Genomic DNA, 26,062 nt, shown 5'->3' with positions numbered 1-26,062 from the left:
ACAGCAATACAAACATGCACTCAAATCTGTTTGTTAGGGATCATTTCTGCACTCACCCTCCCAAGATATGGAGAAATCTTTCTAACACAAGCATTGGGAGAGACATCACCCAGAAATGGATGGGGTGACTGAACCTGTCTGACAGATGGGCTTAAGAATGTGGCTACACTATAATTCATGTCCACGCTCATGTCTGAGACTAGAATCTGCCCACAATCCAGTGTGATAATGTATGGGGCATGTATATAGAGGGGCAGGGGAACCAGGATGAAGACAAGACGGATTTGTAGGGGTGGATAGCTGGATCTATTTTACATTTTGCTGTACCCTGATTTACAACACTCAAATAATAAAGGAAGTCAGGCACACAAGTGAAATGATCTTTCACTACTTGAAGACATCAAGAAGGGTATGGGGAATCCATGCGCAGTCAGGACTTTGGGAGCGTGGGGCCAACGGAGGTGGAAGATTTCAGAACTGGGTGCATTGCATTAACTTTACCTCTAAAAAGGAAATTCAATAAAATATGTTTTCAAACACAGCTGACAGATGGCTGAAAACCAGGGACATATTCTGACAGTCACGTGTAATTCAGATTGGACCTCCATGCATCCTCGTTAAGTAGAACATGATTTTAGTTCAACAGGTTAGTGGACTCCACAAAGTCCTACCATTCTTTAATTAACTGTGCCAAATTTATCAAGTGAGGCCTTCTGCAAAAGAGCTATCATATCAATCTAATGAGGGGATTTGGAACAGGGCCATGAAGAAGAGAACAGCTGAAAACCTGCATTAACTGGGGACCAGTGGTTTTGGGTGGATTTGTAAGAACATTTGGGGGACAATTACCATCTAATGACCCAAGAACCCGGGTTATTGGACTGCAGCGTGGTGAACCGGCGTCATTTTCATAACCCAAATTGTGGTCATGACTGCTCGGTAAAGAGTGTGAGTGTGGGATTCTTGTTGCAGGTGTGTACATGTCACCCTGTGTTGTTGATGTGCTTTCCTAGCTTACATTCTGCTGGACGGGCGTTGGTTTTTATTTGCATATCAGACTATAATTCCCGAAGGCACCTGCACAATCCATTATTTCCTATTGTCTGCATGACTGGAGTTCCATAATCATAGGTTTTGGTCATATGTGTTGCTGCAAGTTCTGGCAGTTCAGCATTGAAACCACTTGCTGATCACAGGCTATTTGATGAGTTTGAAAGACAACCTTCTGAGATTCTAGGTAATCACAGGTAGTACAAAAAACGCATTCGGGCAGGCCACAGTCTGCCACAAACATAGGCAATCATTGAGGTGCCCTAAACAGCCCTGACCCCCCAACTGCACAGCTGTTAATTTTAATACTGGCATTAAACTATGATTCCACAAATGGAAATCCCATCGTCCAAATAGTGAATTATATGCTAGTGGGCTTGCATTGATCTTTGACGTTATATCACAAATTAAAATGCTGCCATGAAGTGCTTCTCTGGGGGCTGCTCCAATTGCCTTCAACAGTGGGATATGTTATTGATGGAACAGCTGTATCGCAAAGAGACACGCTGCCTTGAGAAGGCATAGCCGCCTCATGATCACCTACTCACCACATTGGAAGCATTCCCTTGGCACCAAAGTCTAACTGAATAATACTCCGCACAGATAGGTAGGACTTCGGCCGTCAAAGCAGAACAGCTTCCATGGCCACGTGGAACCATCATTTATGCAAATAAGAATGAGTGAAACAGTGTATCTGTACTGTACCTCCCATCCTTCGATGTGCGACTGCCATTCTTCCAAGACTTCTAGTTTTTCCATCTGCCTTTTGGCCTCATTTATGTTGGAGCATACGGATTTCATAGCCTGGAGGGCTTCCATCACTGCGGCATAATCACTGTGTTTCCTTGGAGTCCTCTTCAATAACTCCTGTTTATGTAAGAAAAATACATTAGTCACATGCATTCACAAGCACAATAACAGCAGGACTAAACCAAAGGGCTAACGTGAAGTTAGAGACAGCTTCCAAACAGCCCCAGTCCACAGGAATACCCACAGACTGTTCTCTGGCTAATGAAAAAGCGCCAGGGTGCTGTGGTGAAGTGCCCCATCTTATCTGTTTAGGGCACGCAGGGGTCTTGGAGAAAAGGGAATACGAACAGGAAGCGTTAGGCAGGTCTCTGAAAGAGGCAGAAGTGATGTGGGTACAACACGGGTTGGACTTGGGGCTTACAATTGTCTCGGGCACCAATGAAAAAGTGGCCCAAAGTTGCAAATGGCAATTCACTCCTTTTGTGTCAGACTGTTTCAATAGTTCCCAAGCAGAGCTGTTTTGATAACATGTATGCAACTTGTGCAGTTTAAAGGATATTTATTCAGGAATAATGGTCAAAACTACTAGCCGCACAGTGAAGTAATTCATCAAACCGGCCCCCATTGGCTAAATAAAGTGGCCCACTTTGACCCAAAAAAACTGGCCCATACTAGCATTTTGTGTTTTTGGTTTGGGCATTGCCCTATTGCCCTATATGCCAGTCCTAGCCTGGGCACAACAAGGGAGGGTGGATGCCTGTTGCTACAGCAACCAGGAATGCATACTCTGAGTGCGGTAAGCACTAATCGACAAAGGTATTGAGAATCAGCCACTCAGGAAACTAAATCGTGCTATCGAAGCGCCTATTTTTTATTTTATTTATTTTTTAATTCAGGAAAGCAAGTCGTGCTATAGAGGCGCCTCTGCTTTGATGAAGCACACAGAACACCCACCAGTAGGTTACAGGACATCCCAGAAACAAAGACCCCCGTAAAGTATATACTAGACATGCAATTCAAAAGAGAGAACGATATTTTAACCAGAAGAAACGAGGGATAAAGTAAACAGATAAGCAACGAGAAATAATGTACAGTCCTTTATACCAGCAAACTCCCATTGAGGGGTGAGCAGAAGGTTTAGCTCTTAGACCATATTAGCCTGCAACCATTCTACTGGATTTAATGTAAACAGACATGAGAATGTACTGGGTGTGGTACTGTTGGATCAGTGCAGTCCCCAACAGTGGTTAGAAGATCCATTTATGTATATTTATTAATGTATTTATTTCATTTGTTGATAGCGCCCAGACCCGGAAATATCACAGCGCTAGAAGGTTACAGTATAGGTGGTAGAAACACTGTTAATGTTACAGACAATAGGATTTTGGCAATATATAGGCATGTTAGAGTTGTAGATCATGGCTGCGGGCGGTACATTTCATTTGTTGGGTTCAGCGGTATTTGTTAAACAATATCGATTTCATTTTTTTGTGGAAGGTCTAACACTCTGACATCTGCCGTCTCATGGAAGAACTTGGCCTTGATGTTCTCGGTCATACCGAGAAATGGTTCACGGCCAGATCTGTCATGACTTTTGACACTCTCGTCCCCGATGGCTACAAGATCCTCTCTGTGCCCAGATCCAACTGTCCCGGTGGGGGTGCAGCCTTGATTTTCCTGGAGTGGATCCCTGCCTCCATCATTCCTATGCAGGTCTACTCCTCCTTTGAATGCCTGTTCTGCAGGCTCTCTCTTTCCTGGCCACTCTCTCCCTGTGTCTACTATCTACCGGCCACCTGGTCAGCTAACCTCCTTCCTCTTCGAGTAGGTGGACCTCTCCTCCTCCCTCCTGGCCTCGACCGCTGACCTCCTCCTCCTCGGAAACCTCAACATCCACCTGGATCAAGCATGTGTCAGCCGAGGCTTTCTCTGCCACTTTCTCTCCCCCTCCTGCACCTCTGACTGACTCACATCCTGACACAGCCCTTTCCAACCTCCATTCTTCTATCTCTAACACTCTTGATGTACTTGCCCCTGTCATGAGGATCCGCTTGAAGCCCAAAGCCAAGTGAAATTCTTGGTACGACTCAGACCTCGCCACCCTTCAAGTGTAGGGTGGTTGAGAGGAAATGGTGGGCATCTTGTGCACCCTCTGACAAACTGGCCTACCGCCTGCTCCAAAAGCAATACCGACTCTTTGTCCACCCTAAGAAGAGAGCTCACATCCAAGTCTGCGTCTCTGCGGCATCCAACAACTCGGCCGAACTCTTTAAAAGCTGCAAGGAGCTGGCCAATCCTGCTGCAGTATCTACCTCTCCTATCCCCTTCAAGGCCCTCTGCATGGTCTTGGCTTCACATTTTATCTCAAAAACCCAGGGCATCCTGTCCACCCTCTCTTCCTATCTGCCTTCTTTCCCTAAATTTTCCTTTACCTTTGGCCTTCCTGCGGCTGCTTCTCCTCCTCCCATTGCTTCCTTTCCTTTGTTCACCCCTGACAAGGTTTCTAGACAAGTCTGATCTATGAAAGTCTCGTCAAAACAGGTTCTTCTCTGTTCATCCAAAACCACCAAGGACCACATTCACACCCTCGCTCCAGCCTTGGCTAACTTTTGCAACCACTCTTTTGCCACTGGAACCTTCCCTTCCCCTCTTAAGCACTCTCTTGTGCACTCTCTTCTTAAGAAACCCTCTGCCGACCCCTCCCGTCCGGCTAACTTCCACCTGATCTCCATTACTCTTTTTCTGGGCAAACTCTTGGAAAAGCTGCCCATTTTCCGGTATTACCCAAATTGTTCGAACACAATTGTTCGAATTACCTAATTGACCGAAAGTCGAGGGTCCAAATTTACCTTTGCACAATTGACCGCATATATATATACATATATATATATATAGATAGATACATTACTCACCGTAATCGTATTTCTGATGCTTGTATCTGCTTAGATTCACATGCTGTGCATAGGCCGACATCTAGTGGAAGCAGCAGAGTATTACAGTTTGTTTTTCGAAACTCGAAAATGGGTGTCGACACAGGGCGTGCCAGTAATACTATCCCTAGTGTGACGTCCACTGTACCCAAGATCCCTCACGCGTCTAGGATCCTCAGATTGTATTTTTTCTGACATGAGGTAGCATGAGGAGTAGCGTGAGTACAGATAATCCAAGCAGATAGATAGAAAGGTAAGACTACAAGCAACCATGCGCCTTCTCTCAGAGGGGAGGAAGGGTGGGTCGCATGTGAATCTAAGCAGTTACAATCATCAGAAATACGATTACAGTGAGTAATGTATCCCTTCTGAGGCTTGTGGAATCTGCTTAGATCACATGCTGTGCATAGATTAGCGAGCAGTACCTGAAGAGGGAGGTGGGATGTGAGAAAGTTCATGAGCAAATAAGTGTCTTAGAACCGCTTGTCCCACTTGTGTATCTGCCTTGGAATGGGTGTCAATGCAGTAATGCTGAGTAAAAGTGTGAATAGAGATCCAAGTAGCTGCTTTGCAAATGGTGTCAAGGGGTACATTTGCAATGAAAGCCAGAGTGGCCCCAATGCCTCTAGTAGAGTGGGCTCTTGGCGTGAAAGGCAGCCTTCTTTCAGAGAGTGAGTAACACAGCTGGATACAGTTAATAATCCACTTCGAGATGGCACCTTTAGTGACACAATCCCCCTCTCTGCTGTAGCTACGGAGACAAACAGTTGATCTGTTTTCCTTAGCGGTCTGGTTTTATTTACATAGGAGAGGACCGCCCTACGCACATCTAGGGTGTGTAGTTTCACCTCAGCCGAGCTTTGAGGGTCCTGGAAGAAAGCTGGAAGCTCGATGGACTGGCTTACGTGGAATTTAGATATAAATTTAGGTGAGAACCTAGGGTGTGTGCGTAAAACCAGTTTGTCTTTATGGACCGTAAAGAAAGGATCCTGCACTGACAGAGCCTGAATTTCACTGACCCTTCTTATAGAAGTAACAGCTACTAAGAAGGCCGTTTTATAAGTCAGGTGTTTGAGACTGCTTTTATGCAGGGGCTCGAAAGGGGGTCCCATGAGTTTAGATAGCACCACATTAAGGTCCCACCCTGGTGGTGGGTTTGAAATAGGAGGGTGAAGTCTCTTTACTCCTTCCATGAAGGCTTTAACTACTGGTACTTTCCACCACGAGACCTTGTTATGGGAAGTGGTGTATGCTGACAGGGCTGCCAGGTGTACTTTCAGTGAGTTAAAAACCAATCCTGCGTCTAGCAGGTGGAGCATGTATGTAACAATAGTGGAAGGAGTGCAATCAACTGGGTTGATTTGTCTACTCTGGCACCAGATAACGAATCTCTTCCACTTGTCAAAGTAACAGTGCCTTGTGCTTGGTTTCCTAGATTCCTTTAGGATGTCCATACACCTCTGTGGTAAATTGAGATGTCCAAACTCTATGACCTCAGGAGCCATGCTGCCAGGTTCATTGAGTTGGGTTGCTGGTGCACTGTTTGACCTTGGTGCTGGGACAGTAGGTTGTACCAGGCTGGAAGTTTGATGGGCTCGCACACCGCCATCCTGCGTAGGTGTGGGAATCACGGTTGTCTTGCCCACATGGGAGCAACTAGGATGAGCGTCATCGACTCTCTGTTCATCTTGTTCACCACCTTCCTGATGAGAGGAGTTGGTGGAAAAGCGTACGCCAACATCCCTGACCAGTTCATCCACAGGGCGTTCCCCTGGGAGTCTGGTTGGGGGAACCTGGATGCAAATCCTGGGCATTGTCTGTTTTTGCTTGTGGCGAATAAGTCTAGAGTGGGGAAACCCCACTGAGAGAAGATATCTTCTACGACCTCTCTGTGTAGAACCCATTCGTGTTCCTCTGGGAGGGAGTCTCTGCTCAGAGCATCCGCTAGGGAATTGAGCTCCCCTGGAACATGTTGTGATGACAGGAAGATGTTCCGTCTGAGTTCCCATATCCAGATTTTCTGGGCAAGCTTGGACAGATTTGGCGAACGAGTCCCTCCTTGCTTGTTCAGGTAGAACATGGCTGTTGTGCTGTCCGTCCGGATTTGCACTGACAGGTTTAGTAGGTGGAGCTCGAACGCTTGAAGCGCTCTGAATACTGCCAGAAGCTCTAGCAGGTTGATGTGGTTCTTGGCCACTGAGGGAGACCAGAGACCCTGAGCTGTGTGGTGGAGATGGTGAGCTCCCCACCCCGTCAGACATGCATCGGTAGTGACTACTGCCTGTACTTGGGGATCGTAAAAGGGTTTTCCCTGTGCAAGATTCTCTCTTGTCCACCAGTGAAGGCTTTGTACTAGTGTTGGCGAAACGACCACTAGATCGTCCCACTGACCACTTGCCTGAGACCACTGTTTCGCCAACCATTTCTGCATGGGACGCATGTGCAGGCGCGCGTGCGGGACCAGGTAAATACATGACGCCATCATGCCCAGTAAACGCATTGCTTTGCATACCGTTATTTGGTGACCGGACTGATATTGCGGAATTTGCAGTAGTATATTCCGAATTCTTTCCTCTGAAGGAAAGGTCAACCCCTATTCAGTATCTAGGATTGCTCCTAGGAACTGTTTGGAGGTGCTTGGCACCAGGCTTGACATTTTCTCGTTGATTGAGAAGCCTAATTCGTGGAGGACGTTGATAGTCCTTTGAATGTTTGTCCTGCAACTTACTGGGGTTTCCCCCGTTATGAGCCAGTCGTCCAGATAAGGGTACACCGGGATTGCCTCCCTGCGTAGGTGTGCAGCCGCCACCGCCAGTACCTTGGTGAATCCCCTTGGTGCCGAAGCTATCCCGAAGGGCAGTACCTTTAATTGTTAGTGCCAACTGTCCACCTTGAAGCGCAAGTACCTTCTGTGCGCTGGGAACATGGAAATATGAAAATAGGCATCTTTCATATCCAAGGTTGCCATGTAATCCCCCTTTTTTAGGAGGGGGATTACCTCTTGTAGCATAGTCATACGAAACTTTTGGGGCTTGACATACTTGTTGGCAGGCCGTAAATCCAATACTGGGCGCATTGTCAAATCTTTTTTTGGCACAAGGAAGTAAGTTGAATAAATACCCTTGTTTACCTGGTGTCCCGGGGCAAGTTCTATCGCGTCCTTTTCTAGCAGAATGGCAATCTCCTCGAGAAGAATCTTCTGATGTTCTAAAGAGTGTACTCTTTGTCGTGGAGGATGGTTCTGGGGACGCTGCAGTAGTTCTATACAGTACCCTGAGGATACTGTTGACAGCACCCATCTGTCTGATGTGATCCCTTCCCAAGCCTGGGTGAAGTTGGAAATGCGTCCCCCTACTGGGGTTGCGTGAGAAGGGACCCTGAACTGAGCGTCACTGCTTTGGTGGAGGCGTGCCGCCTCCTTTGCTGGGGCTGCCTCTGCCTTTACCACGTCCTCTCCTATTACCCCTGCCGTAACCCTGGGTAGACTGTTGGCTGTTGTTCCACTGTGTACCCTGCCCCTGGGAATAGTTAGATCCTCTCTGGGAATTTTGGCCGTGTGGGCGACGAAAATTACTATTCCCTCTCTGGTTAGGGGGTTTATTGGTTAACTGGCCAAGGGACTTGAGTGTCTCGTATTCGTCTTTGGCATTCTTCAGTGCGTCCTCGACTGCCTTACCAAACAACAGATCGGCTTCCACCGGTTTGTCCAATAATGAAGCCTGGGTTTCTGCCCTAAACCCAGACTGCTGTAACCACGCATGTCTCTTGATAACAGTACCTTCTGCTATCAATCTGCCTGCGTTGTCCGCGGCGTCAAAGGTTGCTTTTCAAATGCAACCAGACACAGCTCTACCCTCTGCGGAAATCCGAGCTAACTGGCCCTTTAAGGGTTCCGGAGCAGAGGCTATGAGTGCCGCAACTTCTTCCCACTGATGGCAGTTGTAGCTGGCCAACAGGGTGGTGGAGTTTGCAATCCTTGCCTGATAGGCGGACGTTGAGGCTACTTTCCTGCCGAAACCATATAGTTTTTTGCTCTCCTTGTCTGGAGGAGCTTCGGACGATGACAAGGGAGTTCCAGCCCTCTTACGAGTGTTAGTGAGAACTAGGGAGTCTGGTTTCAGATGTCCTCTTATATAGAGAGGGTCAGACTGGGCTGCCCTGAAAAGTTTTTCAACTCTGGGATTGACTGCTCTGGTGAGGATTGGGTTCACCAGGGACGGGTCTATTCTCCGCTGAATAGACTTGAGGATAGGGATGGTCTGGGCAACAGGCCTCCTTTCTCCCACTAACTCTTCTGCGAAGTCTCTCTCCTCCTGGACACCGTCGGTGTCAATATGGAAGTGTTCTGCTGCACGTGCGAGAACCTCGTTCAGGAGGGGTTGGTTATCGACAGGGGAGTCGGTAACCGGGGGCTTCCTTATCTACCGGGGAATCTACTCTGTAGGTTTCAGGGTCTTCCTCTTCCTCTTCTTGGTCCTCATCGTCCCCATAGTAGCCCGTCCCGGTTTGCTCTTCTACCATGCCCAAATCTTGGTCCTCACCAAAGGAAGTCTCTCCTTGATACAGTGAGTATGGCCGTGAGTATGGTTGTATCTCGAAGGGGTCTGTAGACCTCATCGGTGTCTCAAACCGGGGCTTCTTACTCGGGGGGAGAGGATCATTAGAGCCTGAGGGTGTAGCCCCTTGTGGATCATAAGAAAGTAAGTGGTCTGGATTTTTATCGTAAAAGTTTGCCAAAATAGACATCCTTGACATGATCCTATCTATGTCATCACTGGACCATTTTTTGGAACTGGGAATGACTCTCTCAGAAAGTCTTGGAGATTTTTCTTGAGTAGATTTGCTCTTTGAAATATCAGCAGACCTGGTCTTGTCTGCCTGTTTAGGAGGAGAAGAGTGTTTTACAGGTGTGGAAGCGTGCAGAGGCTGCTTCTTCTGCTGTTTTGCCCCCTCCCCGTGAGTGGAAAAGTGTTTTCCCTGTCCCTTTGTGGCTCCGGAGGTTTTCGACAAAAACAAAAGAAAGTAGAACTACTACCATCAAGGCTACTACCCAATTCTTGTCAGTGAGTGAAACAAAAATGGAAATCGGGGAGCCTGATTGGATTTTGCTAAGGGAATGAATCCCTAGGTTCGTAACCCAAGAGTTTGTCCAGAAAGAAGAAAGATCGAATAAGGAGACTCACACGTGTCAAAAGTTGTGAATGTAAAAAGTTTGTATTGAAACAAAACTCAAAGGAACACATTTGGAAACAATATATATGAGACAAATTTGTAAGGGTTGTAAACATAGAAGGTTTAAGTCAAAGAAAAAAACAACATCAAGGAAATACATTTAAAGAAACAATGTGTCAGAGACAAATTTCAGTAATCTAGACAATGAATAACTAAGTAGAGACAAATTCCAGTAATCTAGACAATGAATAACTAAGTAGAATATTTGAGAATATCAGAATAACATCTGAAGACAATATGCGAAAATAAATGACAATAATCTAGACAACTAATGGTTCTAGATTTAGGCCATGCTCCATGTGTGGTGCATGTAAGAGTCAAAAAAGTTTGTGGGACCTGTAAGTATCTAGGTCCTGGAGTTGCTTCTGGGGTTTTACACTTTGTAATTGGAGGGTGAGTTGTTTCCTGGCTACTTGAATGACTACAGCAACCAGAATCCCCCGAGGCCATCACTGGTAGTAACCATCAACACCTGAATAAACACCTGATCAGACTGCCTCCCTGATGATTGCAAGAGGCAAGAAAGCGCGCTAGGAGGAGAACATCAACTGGACTGTGGAAAGGTACACCTAGCTGGGACCCAGAGTGCGCCCCTCACACCCTTTTCTGTCAAATGTTCTTTGGGAGTCCCGAGCTCCAGAGGCGGCAGCACCGGGGTGACACATGTCCCTACTCAGGAGAGCCACACTGTTGGTTTTCCCCTCTCCCCCCAACTGGGATTTTACACTTTGTTATTGGAGGGTGAGTTGTTTCCTGGCTACTTGAATGACTACAGCAACCAGAATTCCCTGAGGCCCTCACTGGTAGTAACCATCAACACCTGAACAAACACCCAAACACCTGAACAGACTGCCTCCCTGATGATTGCAAGAGGCAAGAAAGCGCGCTAGGAGGAGAAGATCAACTGAACTGTGGAAAGGTACACCTAGCTGGGACCCAGAGTGCGCCCCTCACACCCTTTTCTGTCATATATATATATATATGATAGATAGATATATATAGGTTTGGTTATATATATACATGTATATATATATATTTATATGTATAATGGGGGTATATGTATAATGGGGGTTGCGGGGGGTTTCCCCCGCATATATGTAACAATTGACCGTCACAATTCGCAAAAGTCAATTGTAATTCGAACAATTGTAGTTCGAACAATTCGTATACAACCCATTTTCCAGCTTAACCTTCAAGCCAAATCTGTTGGTTGTCTCCATGACCATCAGTCTGGCTTCAGAGCTGTCAGAAGCTCGGAAAACTGCTCTCCTGAACATCCATGGAGAACTGCTTTCAAACCATGATACTAACCACCCTTCTGTCCTCCTCCTACTCGTTCTCACTTCTGATTTTGATACTGTCAACCATGCCATCCTACTCAACCGGCTCTATGATAACCTGGATATCACTGATCAGGTCCTGGCCTGGCTGACCTCCTTTCTCTCTACCGGCCCTCCAAGGTCCAACCCGGGTCCTTCCTCTCCTCTATCTCTCTCTCACCTTTGGTGTTCCGCAGGGGTCTGCTCTTTCTGCCTGGCCGGTGAACCAATACCTGGAAAGTCTTGCCATCTGCATGGCTTCTCTTTGCTTCAACTTTCAGTGCTATGTGGATCACACTCAGCTCGCTTTCAGGCTCTCCTCAGCCGTCTCTTCCCCCTCTCTCATCCCGGATTGTCTGTTCACAATCTAGGAGTGGTGTGCCAATTATCTGTGCCTTAATGCCGGTAAAACAGAGATCCTCCTCATCGGCTAAGCAGCACCTTCCTTTCCTGTCGCTCTATGGCCGTCCACTCTGGGCCCTCTTCATGTTCCCACTTCTCAGGCTAAGAACCTCAGGGTCATCTTTGACTCCACACTCTCCTTCTCTCCTCACATCTCTGAAGTCTCTAAGAAGTCAAACTACCTGCTGCACCTCCTCAGAGGTATTCTTTTCCTAACTGTTCCCCAGAAGCACACTGTCTACAGAGCTCTTGTTCGCTCTAGGCTGGACTGCTGCAACTACCTGCCTTTACTCTTTGTCCTCTACAACTCATCCAGAACAGGACTTCAAGACTTGTCCTTAGCTTCAAGCCCAGGGATCGTGTCTCTCCAGCTCTGAAATCTCTCCATTGGCTCCCAGTGACAGCAAGGATCAAATTCAGGACCATCTGCATTGTCCACAAGGCTTTATGGGGTTTGGGACCGCAATACTGCCAACTCTCTCTACGGAAATATCTCCCTACTCAAGCTCTTTTGTCCTCCTTCTGTTTCCCCTCCCTTCCCTTCTAGTGCCTTGAAGCCTATACATATAGGCACGTTACAAATGCCACATCATATCATATCATATCATATCATAAGGTGGGGTAGGAAGGTTCATCTTGTATACAGGGTGGTAGAGTGGTCCGGAGAGTTGGAGCGATGGAGGTGAAGCAGGATTGGCTAGCTCTCTTTCTATTAAATCTAGATGTTGAAAGTGTGGTAGAGGAAGAAGAGCGCAGGCTGCGTGTGTGTGATGTTTTGGAGATGCAATGGGTGAGGTGTGGGTGAGTGGTGTTATGGAGACAGCGGTGCATTATGGACAGAACTTTGAACTCCATCCGTGCTTTAAAATGTAGCCAGTGTGCCTCACATCTGGCAGACGAGATATGTTCTGGCCGTTTCAGGCTCCAGGCTGCTCTGAGGGAGTTGTTTTGAATCAATTGAAGTTTGTTAAGGTTTTTATGGGAGGTTCCTGCGAGGATGGTATTACAGTACTCCAGTGTACTCCCAATGATGGCTCTGGTTAGTGTGAGGCAGTTGCTAGTGGTTGACATGTTTCTGCATATTGAGCTCTGATTCGAGGTAAACACCAAGTGTTTTGATGTGTAGTGATACAGGGGTGATGTTACCATTGATGCAGAAGGATGTAGAGGTGGGGTTGAGGTTTTTGAGGTGGTGTGGGGAGCCGACTATGAGGAGCTCTGTTTTGTCATCATTCAGGCAGAGATGGTGTGCAGCCTTCCAGGCCTGGATGATGCTGTAGATGTGGTCGATGTTGGTGGAATCTAATTTGAGGTTGGCGGTGAGTTTGATGAGGGCTTGTGTGTCATCGACAACATTTGTGTATGGGATTTTAAGGCTGTCCAGGTGGTAGAAGAGTGACTTTGTGTACACATAGGGCCTCATTACGAGTTTGGAGGCAGCCATGGAGCTATTACTGGGTTCCTGCAATGAGGAATAACCGGGTCATTCCGACATAGGAGGACCCGGTAATTCCTTCTTGCAGGAACCATTCCCCATTCCCATTTGAGCCCCTATAGGGCACAATGGGAATGGGGATGGAGGTAACAATGGGCACATTACAAGTGTCCCGTTGTTACCTCCCTCTTCCCCTCGCGGGACCCGGAAAAGACATCTGGTTTTACCAGACATCTGATCCAGGTCCCACAAAGGGAACCTCGTAATCGGCCCTGACGGAATGAAGGGGGCCGGTCCCGTACCGGCCCCCTTCATTCCGTCAGGGCCAGGGTCGTAATGAGGCCCATAGACAGTTTCTAAATAAAGCAATGCAGCACCGCTCAAAAATCCTCAGAATGTACAGCAGAAAATACAACGGACAAGCACTTTGATGCTCCAGCCAGTAACCACACCACCATAAAACCAACGCCAAGCAGCACAGGACACCTTAGATAGAGGGCCCATTTTGTAAACATGCTACCTTGGTAGACATCCATCCAGTCCACAAGGTGCCCACTGCACATTCATTTGGCCACACATACTGCAATGCCAACGGATCAGCTCAGACAAAGGTCCTCATTCTTGACAGTGCTCCTTAGAAATGTCATTGTAAAATAATACATACATGGAAATCTCCCCTAGGGCTACTTAATTACTCACACGTTTAACAAAACGAAACATTTAGTATAGGTACCAAGTTAAGAAACCTCTTTATTGCCTCCAATTTTGCAGTGGATTTCCAACTTTTAAAAAAGTATTATATTCCACCAAAACGACGTGCATATCTGCTGCACTCAAGTGATTGGTGTCCAAGACTTCATAATGACGCTGGGGGAATTAACTTGGTAAATTATAGAGACCTCACAGGTGATAATGTTAATCACTTTACCCAGCCCTACATCTCAGGTTTACTCAGTAAGACTCATAATTATGAGGACAGACAGTCTCCCTGCACTCTTTAAAGTAAAACGTGGCTTTATCCCCACCTGTTTGTCTGAGTATGTTGTTTGACAATGTTTAGGATATGCATTGTCACAAAATCTCTGATTGGCAACCTACCATTGGTACAACAATGTTTCCACGACGAATCATTAAAGAATGATGAAAGAATATTTGCTGTACTTAATTTGTGGGGGGGGGGCTTGCCAGTGCGCAGCCCCGGCATTTATTTCTGAGCCCCGGCACTTATCTTTAAGACCAGCTTGATTATGTTCCGGTGTTTTGGGAACTTTATTATTTTAACTGTCAGTCAGTCATAGTAACATAACAATCAACAACTGTGCACTGGCTAGGGTCTCTGCATCATGGGCTGGCTCATTTTTATTCACAGACCTGCTGACCCATGTTGGCAGGGCAGGAGTATTTATCCATTTTCATGAAAAACAATGAGATGCAAGGTGACAATCCTGGGCACTGATGCTGGCCATGTCCACACACTGCTCCACTCAGCCTTCATGACATTGCTGCAAATGCTCTAGTGTAATAACCAGCAGGGTGGGTTGACAACGACAGGACAGGAATGGGGATGGAGGTAACAGTCAGTCACCAGCCAGCAATCCCAAAACAGGGGCAATTTCTGTGAAAAGCACCAGAAGAGCCAGTCATGATACCAACCTATGCAAGACGATCTTGCTGCAGTGTTTGCCAGGCAACTCTCCATTTCAGTAATAATTTTTCCTACATTTATCCATCAATTTACCATCAGAGGAAAGCATTTTTGCTCTTTTTTCTGTGGTTAAATGGTTAACATGCTCCACTTGACACTGATAGTATTAGAGCACACATGTTAACGATGATTTGTTTTAAAGAAACACTTAAACATTTATTTTATTTCAAGACACAACTAATATGTTATGTTGATGTTGATTTCACCCGCAATGAACCAGTAGGAGTTGGCGCTTTAACTCAAATTATGATGACACCGTATGGAGCAGCCGTGGGACACTGCATGGAGCAACAGTGGGTGTCGTCAGCAGTATACAGGTAACTTCCCCTCCCCCATGCAAGAAAATATTTGCCTCCTGGCACTTATTTTCTTACAAATTAAGCATGGAATATATGCCCACAGTGTTTTATTGCCAAGATGAGGGCAGTTGTACTGTTTTCAATGGTTTATATCTTAGGCTGAGCCTCTCAGATGTCAATCCCACCCACTGGCGTGGCTGTTCCCCTAACAGACCCTCCCAAGTGCAAATGTGCCTATTCTCTCCTCCACCTCCACCTGTGGCGTACCTCAGGGCTCTATCTTATCACCATGGCTCTTCAACATTTACCTGGACCCTATGGCACACCTGATCTCCACTTTCTCCTCTCATTTCCAGTATTACACAGATGACCCACAGCTCTCTTTCTGGTTGCCATCCCCTACTTCCTCCTCCTCCTTTTCCTCCCTCATACCTGACGACCTAACTGCTATTCAGGCATGCTGCTCTGCCAATAATCTGTTCCTAAATGCCAATAAGACAGAGATCCTTCTCATTGGGATGCCTGCTCCTTGCCCCCCCCCCTACTCTCTGGCCAGACTTCTTGGGTCCCCTACCCTCACCCATTTGTGAGGCAAAAAACCTTGGCATCATCTTTGACTCTTCTGTCTCTTTCTCTCCACACATCACAGACCTTGCCAATAAGTTTGATGTTCGGCTTCATCTGTTCCGGGGCATTCTACCTTCCCTCAGCTTCCCCCCAGAGCTCAATGTCTCCAGAGCCCAGATTATCTCTAGGCTTGACTACTGCAATAGCCTTTTCCTCAACCTGCCTCTTTCCTTCAACTAATCCAGAATAGGACTGTGAGAATCAAGCCCATGGACCACATCTCTCCAGCCCTAAAATCTCTCCATTTGCTGCCGGTGACTGCAAGGATCAAATTCAAGACCCTTTGCATCATCCACAAGGCTGTCTGCGGCCTGGGACCTCTGTATATGCAGCTTCCTCTCCTGAAATGCCTCCCAGCCAGGGTCCTTCGGTCTTCTGGCTCCAACTCTCAACAGGTCAAATGTTTATCCAAGCAGAGAGTGGGAGGTAGATGCCTTTCCTCTCCCCCTCTCATGTTAAACTCTCCATCTGCTACTGTGACTGGGGTCTGGTCCCTTCAGAGTCATACAGGGGGCTCATCACCCCTCACCAGTCCCCTCCAGCATCCTTTGCCAGCACATGACCTCAGGCTTCCTTTCGTGGACTATACCAATTTAGTCCTCCCTGTCCACTGCACTCTCCCTCCCCTCCTCTTTCCTCTGGTACTTTCTGCCTTGGTCCGAAAGCACTTGCCCGGCCCACCCGTGGGGGTACCCCACTCCTGCACTTCTCCCTTCACCCCTTACCCTTTGTCATGCACTTGCACGGTAGGATTGCCACAAGGCCAAAATAACCACTCTTTGTTGTATTCTTATGATTTCCCATGTTTTCCCCCAGCCCCCATTTTGTCTTGTGGTGCCTGGAGACACCTGTGTATAGGTGCCATACAAATGTCCAATAAAATAAAAATGTCATGTATTTATGCTGTTTGTTTGATGAATGCACTCAGGTGTATTTACCAAGTAATGTTGCATTTAATTCCAAAGAGTACTTGAATACTATGTATGCAGGGAAGTACCAGTTTGCGGGCAGTACAAGGGGTGACAGATACAAGGGGATAAGACCAGAAAGCAAAGTTACCCTAAAATCTGGCCTCACAGAGTTATATCTGTTTAACGGAAAAAAGATTGAGGTAACAATGGTGTGCCCAGACTAAAGGACAGAAGGAGAAGCAATTCACTGTCAAATATGACACCCTGGCCACAACAACAATGGTCTGGCAGAGGGAGGAAGGGGTCAGAAATGTGGAAGGAGGATGAGGGTAGAGAGCCCCTTGAAAATAGGATTTAGGGGGGTGGTGGATAGTGTTGTGTCAAAGGGGAGCAGGGCATGGTGTGTCCCTAGTGTGCCAGCAAGAAGGGACACTGAGCTGTCACAGAAAGACTGAGGAGTGTGGGCGGAACACCTACAGTAACGTTACCCCAATCCTAGTTGCATGTAAAAAATCGCGGATGTCCAGATTCGAAACATAGACCATACAGAGGCATTATGGTTTTAGTTTCAGTTATGTTAATTATCATGATTTTTGTTGTTGCATGATTAGTTTAATACAAAAACGTTTTAGTAAAATTGTCCAAAAGGCGGTCCTCCTCAATGAAAAGGACCATACATTGCGTCAAGGTCCGATTTTCTTTTTAGCCTGAATGTCCCAAACAGTGTTTTATGAATTCCACTGCTGCAATCACCAGAGCGATTTTCTATCCTCTCAGCAGGATACACCACCAATCGTCAGCTGATAAAGAGGGAAAGCCCTCCACAAACCTTGCAAAGAATGTTGTTATTTTTTCGGTTAGAGTCGGACATTGAGTAAAAAGGGGTTGAAAACTTTCCAAAACACTAGTGTCTGTACAAAATCTACAAGTTGATGATGTATTTGTTCGAGCCCTCTCTTGCCGAACAGATCCCCAGCGTAGGTTAGAGGTTGAACTTGATCCTCATGAATTGAGTTCTAAAATAATGATCAGCAAATTACTTTATATAGAGTGGAGTATGCTCAAAAGCTCTGACCTCAATCGCTAGTTGACGAATCAGTTTGTATTTGTTGTCCTCTTCACAAGTCTGGATCCCGTCTTTTTCCCATAACCTCCTTTTGACCTTACTTGGATTTGCCAACACTTCTTCACAGGATGTACTGAGCTCTTCCAACAAAGTTGTACAACTTTGATCCAGTGTGGCGGCCCCCATCACACTATGCCCACTCTCAGTTTCAGCTTTTATAATAGCAACAATCTGGGCATGAGAATTCGCTGAATACTTTCCAAAGAGTGTCAGAGTTGCCATTCAATCGATGCATTGAGCGAGATTAGACCCAGCTCTCTTCTGATAATCTGAACCGGTACAGATTTAGGTAAACCAAGCACTCTTTTCCAAAATGATCCCTCTAGTCTCGCCCAGTATTTCTTAGGAATGGCGGTCAGAGCGTCTGCACACAGTTGGAATTGCTTAAGCGCTATAAAAATCCATTAACGGTTGGAGAGAGAAGCCACAGAATCTACGCTTCAAAATCAGGCCTTGGTTAGCCAAAACAGTAATTTTTTTTGTTTAGCACTTTAATTTTTATGGTTTCCCCCGAATTTATTTTTGGTATTTAAATGAGTCCACTTGCTCTATTCATTTTTTTATCCCAGGCGCCAGGTAATGTTCTCCTTCCGTTTCCTTCGTTTTTCTTTTTTATACAATACAACGATTTTTGTTTTTTCTCCATTAATCTGCAAATCGTTTTGAATGGTGTATTCTTCCAGTCGTCTCAGTTGCCTTAGGAGGCCGATAGGTGTCAAGTTGAGTAGAACTAAATCGTTGGCGGATAGCAGGTGACTGACTTTAAACACCCCCCACCCCTGATTTTTGGGAGGAAGCTTTTAGTTTCATCCATAAAGTTCACCAAGTCTGAAATGTACAGATTAAAAAGCAATAATTATGATGATGGGTTCCAAGAGAGGTGTGGATACTGGCCTCCTTTTGTCACGGTCCTCTCTTTCTCACACACTGAGTCTCCTTTATGCCTCGTATATAGCCATGACATATTATCACATAGACAGGAAAGCAGAGATCCCAGGAGTGCATTTTGAGAGGGAGCAAGTACACAGGCACAGCCATCCCGCATTCTCCATCCTCTATTTTCTCTGCCCTCCCGGTAATGTCCACCTTCTCAATAATCCCTGAATTCTCCTGCCCCCACGCCTCTCCACCACCTATGCCACCAGTGCAGTGGCACTTCATAGTGTAAGCGTAGAGCATATTCCATGCCAGCACAGGGGTTGCCTCAGAACCTTTGGCACAGAGCAAGCAGACGTCTCTGGATGGCATGACAGCACATTGTATACATGCACTTGTAGTGTAAATATTTGCCTCATAAACGAAGGGTTAAAAGTACTAGAATGCAGTCCAACCCATGCAGTGTGTCACCCTCAGTGCAACCACAAAGGCCACCACAACAGCAATACAATTTCAGGTTGCCACTAGCAGTGGAAATGAGCAGACCTTCTCACTGAGAGTATTTTCCCATCGCCATGCCCTCTCCTGCCCCACCTCGGAGCAAGCACACAGTAAAATCACATGAGGAGTCTATAAGGAAAATGTTACAATGAAAACTTTAATATCGTAGTTACGTAATATCCTAAACTCTTGTAGTATAACAAGGTACTGATCAGGCAGGATAAAAGAAGTGCGGGAGACTGGAGAATGTATGTACATACTTTAATCAACAAAGAAAGGATGGTTCTCATTGGTCCTTTGAAACCCACAAGTTCAGCCAAGGAGCACTATCCTTGACCTATTTATTAATTCACAATTGCAGCTTCATGGAGGGTGCAACAGGCTACAGTGGGTGTCAGAGTACCTTGCAAGAAGGGGCAGTACTAACATAACACAGATTAAATATAATTTTTTTTTTTTTAACTTCTTTTTATTGGTTTTACAACATAAAAGGGATGAGAGAGAACAAACAGAACCAAAAACAAAAGTCCCCCTCCCATTGTCTTTTCCCCCTCCCTCCCCCCCTCCCTCTCCCCAAAGGCAGCCGCAGTATGTTCATGGTCCTTTGCCGCTTCGGGCCGGCGCCGGTCGTTGTCAAGTTCGTGGCGGAGGGGCCAGTCTCCCAGTGGCTTTTCTCCTTTCCTTGGAAATTTCCCTTGGTCTTGTCTTTACGTGTAGTTGTTGGTCTTTCCCAGTTGGAGTTGCTCTGTTCAGAGTCTGCGCAGGTCACGACCTCTTCTCTTCCTTCCCCTTAGTTCTCTCCGTTGTGAGTTATGTAGTGCCTCCCGACGTGGGCGGTTCAATTTCGTCGTTTCCTGTGTCCCCTGGATCGCTAATGTCAGTCGTATCGTCATCGCTTCTGCTGCCAAGCAGGTCTTGCACCAGGGAGTTCCATGCCTGTAATCTGGCTCCGCTGTTGCTCTCTCCCCTTTGTGTGGCTCTCGTCCAGACTGCCGTCTCCGCTATTGCCCATTTTTGTAGGTCGGCCCACCATCCTTCCTTCGGAGGGCCTTCACTCTTGTTCCATGCCATCGCTATGCGGCGTTTCGCTAGTATCGTCATTAAATCTTTCATTTTTGCCACGTGCGTCATCTGCCGGTGCCCTCTTGGGAACAGGCCCAATAGGTATGCTGCTGGTGTTCTTGCTGGCATCTGTATGTCTGCTGTCGACGCTTTTTCTCTCACCGTGTTCCAGAAGTCTGCTATTTGCGGGCACGACCAGAACATGTGCACCATGTCGGCCTGTTCGTCTCCGCACCGCGGACAGCTCCGGGATTGTCCTTCTCCTATCTTTGACATTCTCTTGGGGGTTAGATATGCTCTATGTACTATGTATATCTGCAGTTGTCTGAACCTGGCGTTTCTGGACACCTTTTTTGTGTACATGAGGACTTTGTTCCATTCCTCGTCTTCGAAGGGTTGTTGCAGTTCCTCTTCCCATTTCGTCCGTGCCGTTAGTGTCTTTTTGTTGGTGTGTCCCAGTATTCGCTCATAGAGTCTGGACACCGTATGGCCTCCTTCGGATATATCGTACCATGCCTCTAGTTCTCCTTCGGTGTCCTCGGGTTCTGGCATAGTGCTCCACCTCTTCTTTATTGTCTGGACTAGGCTATTGTGTAGGATGAATTGGCCCCTGTGTACATCTTGTTCATCCATCAGGGTCTGGAATTCAACCCACTGTCCGTCACGCCACAGGTCCCCAATTTGGGCCACACCCTTGTCTTCCCATTGTGCCCTGTACGTGGTCAGGCTGGCCACTCGGGTGTCCACCAGCCCCGCCAGTGGGATGTGTCTTGAGCAGGGGTCTCGTATGCCCTGTGTCTTCCAGGCTCTTTTCCATAGTATTCGGCCTAGTTGGGCTATTTTGGGCAGTTCTTTTGCTTGGGCGGCATTGACCCATAGTAATTCTCTCAGGTGATACTTCCGGAGTGCTGGCCCCATAATTATTGCGTCTATCGAGGTCTCCTCGCCCAGCCATCGCACCACAAATTGGAGTTGTGCTGCCAAATAGTAATGCTCAAAATCTGGGAGTTTGATGCCTCCCCACTCATAGCTTCTTTGTAGTGTGCTTAGTGCCACCCTGTTTCGTCCCCCTCCCCATAGGAAGGTTCTCGCTATGGTGTGTAGGCGCTTGAAAAAGGGCTTTGGTATGTTGTATGGGATGTTCGTGAAGTAATATAGGAGTCGGGGTAGGACTGTCATTTTTAGTAGTGCCGCCCGGCCTATCATGCCCAACGGCAGCGTCTGCCAAAATTTCATAGCCTTTTCAATTTTGTCTAAAGCTATTTGTGTGTTACCTGCGTGTGTTTCCATGGTGTCGTGATAGATCTCCACTCCCAGGTATTTGAAGGTGTTCGGGGCCCACGTGATGCCCAGAGGTGGTAATTGATCTGACGGCACTGCTCGTAGGTCTGCCAGGGGAAACAGCACGGATTTTTCCCTGTTGACCACTATTCCAGATAACCTACCGAATGCGCGCAGCGCCTCCAGTAGGTCTTGCAGGTGGGTGCGTGGGTTCTGTATGTAAAGGAGTATATCGTCTGCGTATATGGATATCTGGTGTGTTTCCCCGTCTATCTCTATGCCTGTGTCTTTATAATCCGTTCTTAGGAATACTGCGAACGGCTCCAGGGCCAGGATATATAACATTGGGGACAGGGGGCATCCCTGCTTTGTGCCTCGCTCTATGCCCCATTCCCTAGAGATTTGTCTACCCGTCTTGACTCTCGCTCTCGGGTCTTTGTAAAGTAGTTCTATCCATCTTGTGAACCCTTGGCCTATCCCATAGTGGGTGAGCGTTCCCAGGAGCCAGTCCCATCCCACCGAATCGAATGCTTTAATTGCATCCAGTGAGGCTACAGCACACTCCCCACCTTCTTGGTTTGTCTTTTCTATAACGTAGTGGAGTCTACGCAGGTTCCAGGACGTGTTCCTTTCTGGCACGTACCCTGTCTGATCCGTATGGATCAGGGTGGGTAGCACTCTTTTCAGGCGGTTGGCTAGTGCCGCCGTCAGGATCTTGGAGTCCTGGTTTATTAGGGAAATCGGTCTATAGGAACCGCATTCGAGGGGGGGCTTGCCCGGTTTAAGGATCGGGACTATTATGGATTCCGACATACTGCTCGGGAGTCTTCCCCTCTCGTATGCTTGTTCTAATGTTTCTAGTAGTCTCGGGGCTATATCATTTTTGTATTGCTTGTAAAATTCCCCCGGGAGCCCATCTGGCCCCGGAGATTTCCCTGTCGGGAGCTGGGCAATAACCTCCGTTAGTTCCTCTACGGTGAGAGGGGCATCTAATATTTGGGCCTGCTCCTCCGTCAATTGTGGGAGTTTGATTTCCGCGAGGGCTTCCCTCAGGTCCCCCTCCTCTGCCTCCTGGACCCTGGAGTATAAGTCCTCGTAGAACTGCGAGAACACCTCGTTTATTCCCTCTTGGGACCTTATCACCTCTCCTTCCCTGTTCTGAATTTCGTTAATTGGCTCCCGCTTAGTCTCCTGCTTGGTTAGCCAGGCTAGGAGTCTGCTAGGCTTATCCCCTTCAGCATGTAGTTTCTGTATGTATTTCCCGTAATCTAGTCGTCCCAATCTTTCCCAGGTCTCCACGCACTGTTGTCGCAGGGTGGTGAGGTTTTCTTGTTCCGCCCCCTCTTCCCCCGCTTGTCTCTCTGCCTTCTCGATTTTCCTTTCTATCTTATCTAGTTGTGCTAGGGTTTCTCGTCGGAGACCTCCCATTTTCCCCATCGCCTCTCCTCTGACTACCACTTTAAAGGCTTCCCAGACCGTTCCTGTGCTCTCCACACTACCCTCATTATGTTCAAAATAGTCTTCTATCACGCTTTGGATGTATTCCTGGAAGCCCGTGTCCAGTAATGCCTCTGCCCTCAATCTCCATGTTGGTATAGGGGCCCTCCTGTGTGTGTGCGCCCATGTGATCGTCTGGGGGGCGTGGTCAGATAGGGTTCGCGCGTGTATGTATGCCTCAGTGAATTCTCCCAGTGTTTCCCTGCCCGTGAACAGGTAGTCAATCCGTGTGAATGTTCTATGTGGGGCACTGTAATGCGTGTATCCTCTCTCTTCCCCATGTACCTTCCTCCAGACGTCTTCGAGTCCGAGCTGGTCTAGTATCTGTTGTAGTGCTCTCGCTGGCGGCGCCGCTCTCTTGTGCTTATCGTCCGACCTGTCCAGCCGGGGATCCAGAGTGCAATTATGGTCACCTGCCCAAATCATCGTTGCATTCCTGTACGGGGCCAGCCGGGGCGGGAGCATTCTGAAGAAGGCTGTAGCGTCGTGATTAGGGGCATAGGTGTTCACGAGGCATATCTCCCGGTTTTCTAGCATCCCATGGACTACCAGGATTCTCCCTTCCGTGTCTTTCTCCTGGTTGATGAGCTGGAATGGGACGCCCGGAGCGACCCAGGTTATGACTCCTCTGGCGTAGTTGGAATACGTCGCACTATACATCTGGCCTCCCCATTTTTCCTTTATTTTGGCCTGTTTTTCCGCCGTCAGGTGCGTTTCCTGCAACAGTGCAATGTGAGTCCTTGTTTTGTTTAGCCAGGTATAGATCCTTAGCCTCTTGACGTATGCGTTCATCCCCCTGACATTCCACGTGACAATTCTTAGGACATCTTGGTCTTTGTGGGGACTAGCGCTTGCGGCCTGCTCATTCCCATGGGCTCGCTCGGTGTCTCATTCTCACGATGCGTTCCTGCTGGGGATCTGTGTCCCTTCTTCTGGCAGTTGAGTTTTTTGCCTCGTGCCTCCCGCCAGCTTTTTGTTTGTGGGTGCTGTCCCCTGGATTTGTTTTCCTTGCTGATTCTTTGTGTGTGACAACTGTTATTTCTTATTCTGCTCTCCTCCTCTCTTTGTGGGCTTTGCCTTAACTTCCCAACTGTTATAACTGTTAACCTAAATAACGTCAACAAACGCCCAGCCTCCCCTCCTCTGCTCGGGCTCCGTCGCTTTCCAGGTGCCGCTTTCTCCTCCTCGGCCTTCCCTGTCGCGGCGTAGTGTCTTGAAACTGACACTATAAACATTGTTTTTGCTGGGGCTTCTCTGCGGGTCTTGGCGGTTCCCCTTCTCCAAGTCTCGTGCTCCCATTGTAAGTCTCTTTACTATGGGCTTTTCAACTTGATGGTTGTCGGTTGCTCTTTTTTGTTACTTCCCGGTAGGGCATTTCTACCGTCTTGTTCTTGCTCCTGTAGCGTTGAGTATGCTTGTCGTGCTCGGTTCTAATCTCTGTTTTGCTGGGGGTGGTTTCTGTTTCGCTCGTCCCTCTCTGCCGACTGCGGAATCCCACGCTGGTCCATCCACTCCTGGGCCTCGGTCGTTGTCTCGAAGATCTGTGTTTTTCCGTCATGGAGTATTTTTAGTTTGGCTGGATACAGCAGCATGAATTTCACCCCTGCTGCTCGGAGGCGCTCTTTAGTCTGCCAGAACTGGGCCCTCTGCTTTTGCACCAGTACCGTATAGTCTGGATATATTGTTATCCTGGCCCCGTTCCTTGTGATGTTCCCTCCTTCTCTCGAGAAAGTCAGGATTTTCTCCCTATCCTTAAAGTTCATAATTTTTGCTATCATTGGTCTTGGTGGTGCTCCTGGGCGCGGTCTTCTAGTCAGCGCTCGGTGTGCCCTTTCTACTACGAAGCCCTGGGATAGGGTCCCTGCCCCTACTTCTTGGATCAGGAGGTTCTCTATGTAGTCCGTGGGGTCCCTTCCTTCCTCTCCTTCTGGCAGCCCCACTATTCGTACGTTATTGCGTCGGGCCCTACCTTCTGCGTCTTCCACTCTGCGTTCTAGTATATTAATTCTTTCCAGTGCTTCCGACATTTGTGTTCGCGAGGCGGACACTTCCACTGAGTTACTCTGTGCTTGTTGTTCCACTGTTGTCATCCTTTCCGCCAGATTTCTCGTGTCTTGTCTAAGAAGTCCCACATCTACCATCACTGCATCTAGCTTTCCTTCTATCGACGTCTTTAACGCCCCTATGGCTTCCAGTATACTGCTTTCCACTTGCCTGATCTCTCCCTGCGTGGCATATGACTCCGGCATGTCTTTCTCCTCGGCCCCTGGCTGCTGGTCGTCGTTCTTCCGTGTGAATGTCTCCATGACTGTTTGTCTCCCTCTGCCGCTTTTAGACTTGTCTGGCATATTAATGCCCACTGCTCTTGGCCTGTAGTTGGGCCCTGTTCAGTTTGGCTCCGTTTGCGCTGCAGTGGGTCCCTTTTCAGTTCCCCCACTCGCTTCCACTCTTCCTGTGTGTGTTACCTTGTTATTAAGCGATATCTCTCTGAGGCTTTACCCTTTCTGTCCGTTTGCCGTGTCTTTCTTCGGTGTTCTCTTCCCTCTCTCTTTAGGTGTTTAGAGCTGGGTCTCGGCTTCCCTGACCCGCCCTGCGGTATGTTTCTTGTTCCTGGGCCCGGTTCCTGTGTCTCGTCGCTGCCTCTCCTCTCCGGATCTGCTAGTCACCTCTGCGGCAGGGAAGGGCTCTTCTTCGGTCCGATTTGTGGGCTGCTTCCTGACCGTGGGTCTCGAAGCCTTCCCCCTTCCTCGTTCGATGTCGCGCCGTTTCCGTGGTGCTGTCTCGGGCTTTCTTCCCCGTTGCTGCCGTCGGTGCCTCCTCCCGCTGCCGGTCGGGTGATGTTCCGATCCTGCTTAAGCTGGGTGTTGATCTGCTGTCTCCCTCGGTTCCGCTCCGGACTGGCAGGTGAGGACTCCTCTTCAGCAATCCAATTTGTCGTTGTTGCTCTCTTCTGCGTCGGTCGGGGGAAGCTCTTCTATGGTCCGGCCCTCGCTCTCCGTTCCTTCTCGTTGTGGGGTCCCTCGTTGCTCCGCTGTCGCTCACCTCCGTTTCAACGTGAG

The 26,062-nt window shown here is 47.8% G+C and overlaps 1 protein-coding gene across 1 annotated transcript in view; it reads right to left on the bottom strand.

The window, feature by feature from the left end:
* Window positions 1–26,062, bottom strand: part of PREX2 (phosphatidylinositol-3,4,5-trisphosphate dependent Rac exchange factor 2) — a 1,458,907-nt gene that overhangs the window by 1,095,854 nt on the left and 336,991 nt on the right. Inside the window, exon 7 of the mRNA XM_069621155.1 lies at window positions 1,756–1,917. Within this exon, the coding sequence (XP_069477256.1) occupies window positions 1,756–1,917 (162 nt within the window). The remainder of the gene's footprint in view (window positions 1–1,755; window positions 1,918–26,062) is intronic.

This window comes from Ambystoma mexicanum, chromosome 5q (genome assembly GCF_040938575.1).
Source record: "Ambystoma mexicanum isolate Mex_15411 chromosome 5q, UKY_AmexF1_1, whole genome shotgun sequence".
Classification (NCBI taxonomy): domain Eukaryota; kingdom Metazoa; phylum Chordata; class Amphibia; order Caudata; family Ambystomatidae; genus Ambystoma; species Ambystoma mexicanum.
This window is presented reverse-complemented; position numbering and strand designations above follow the sequence as displayed.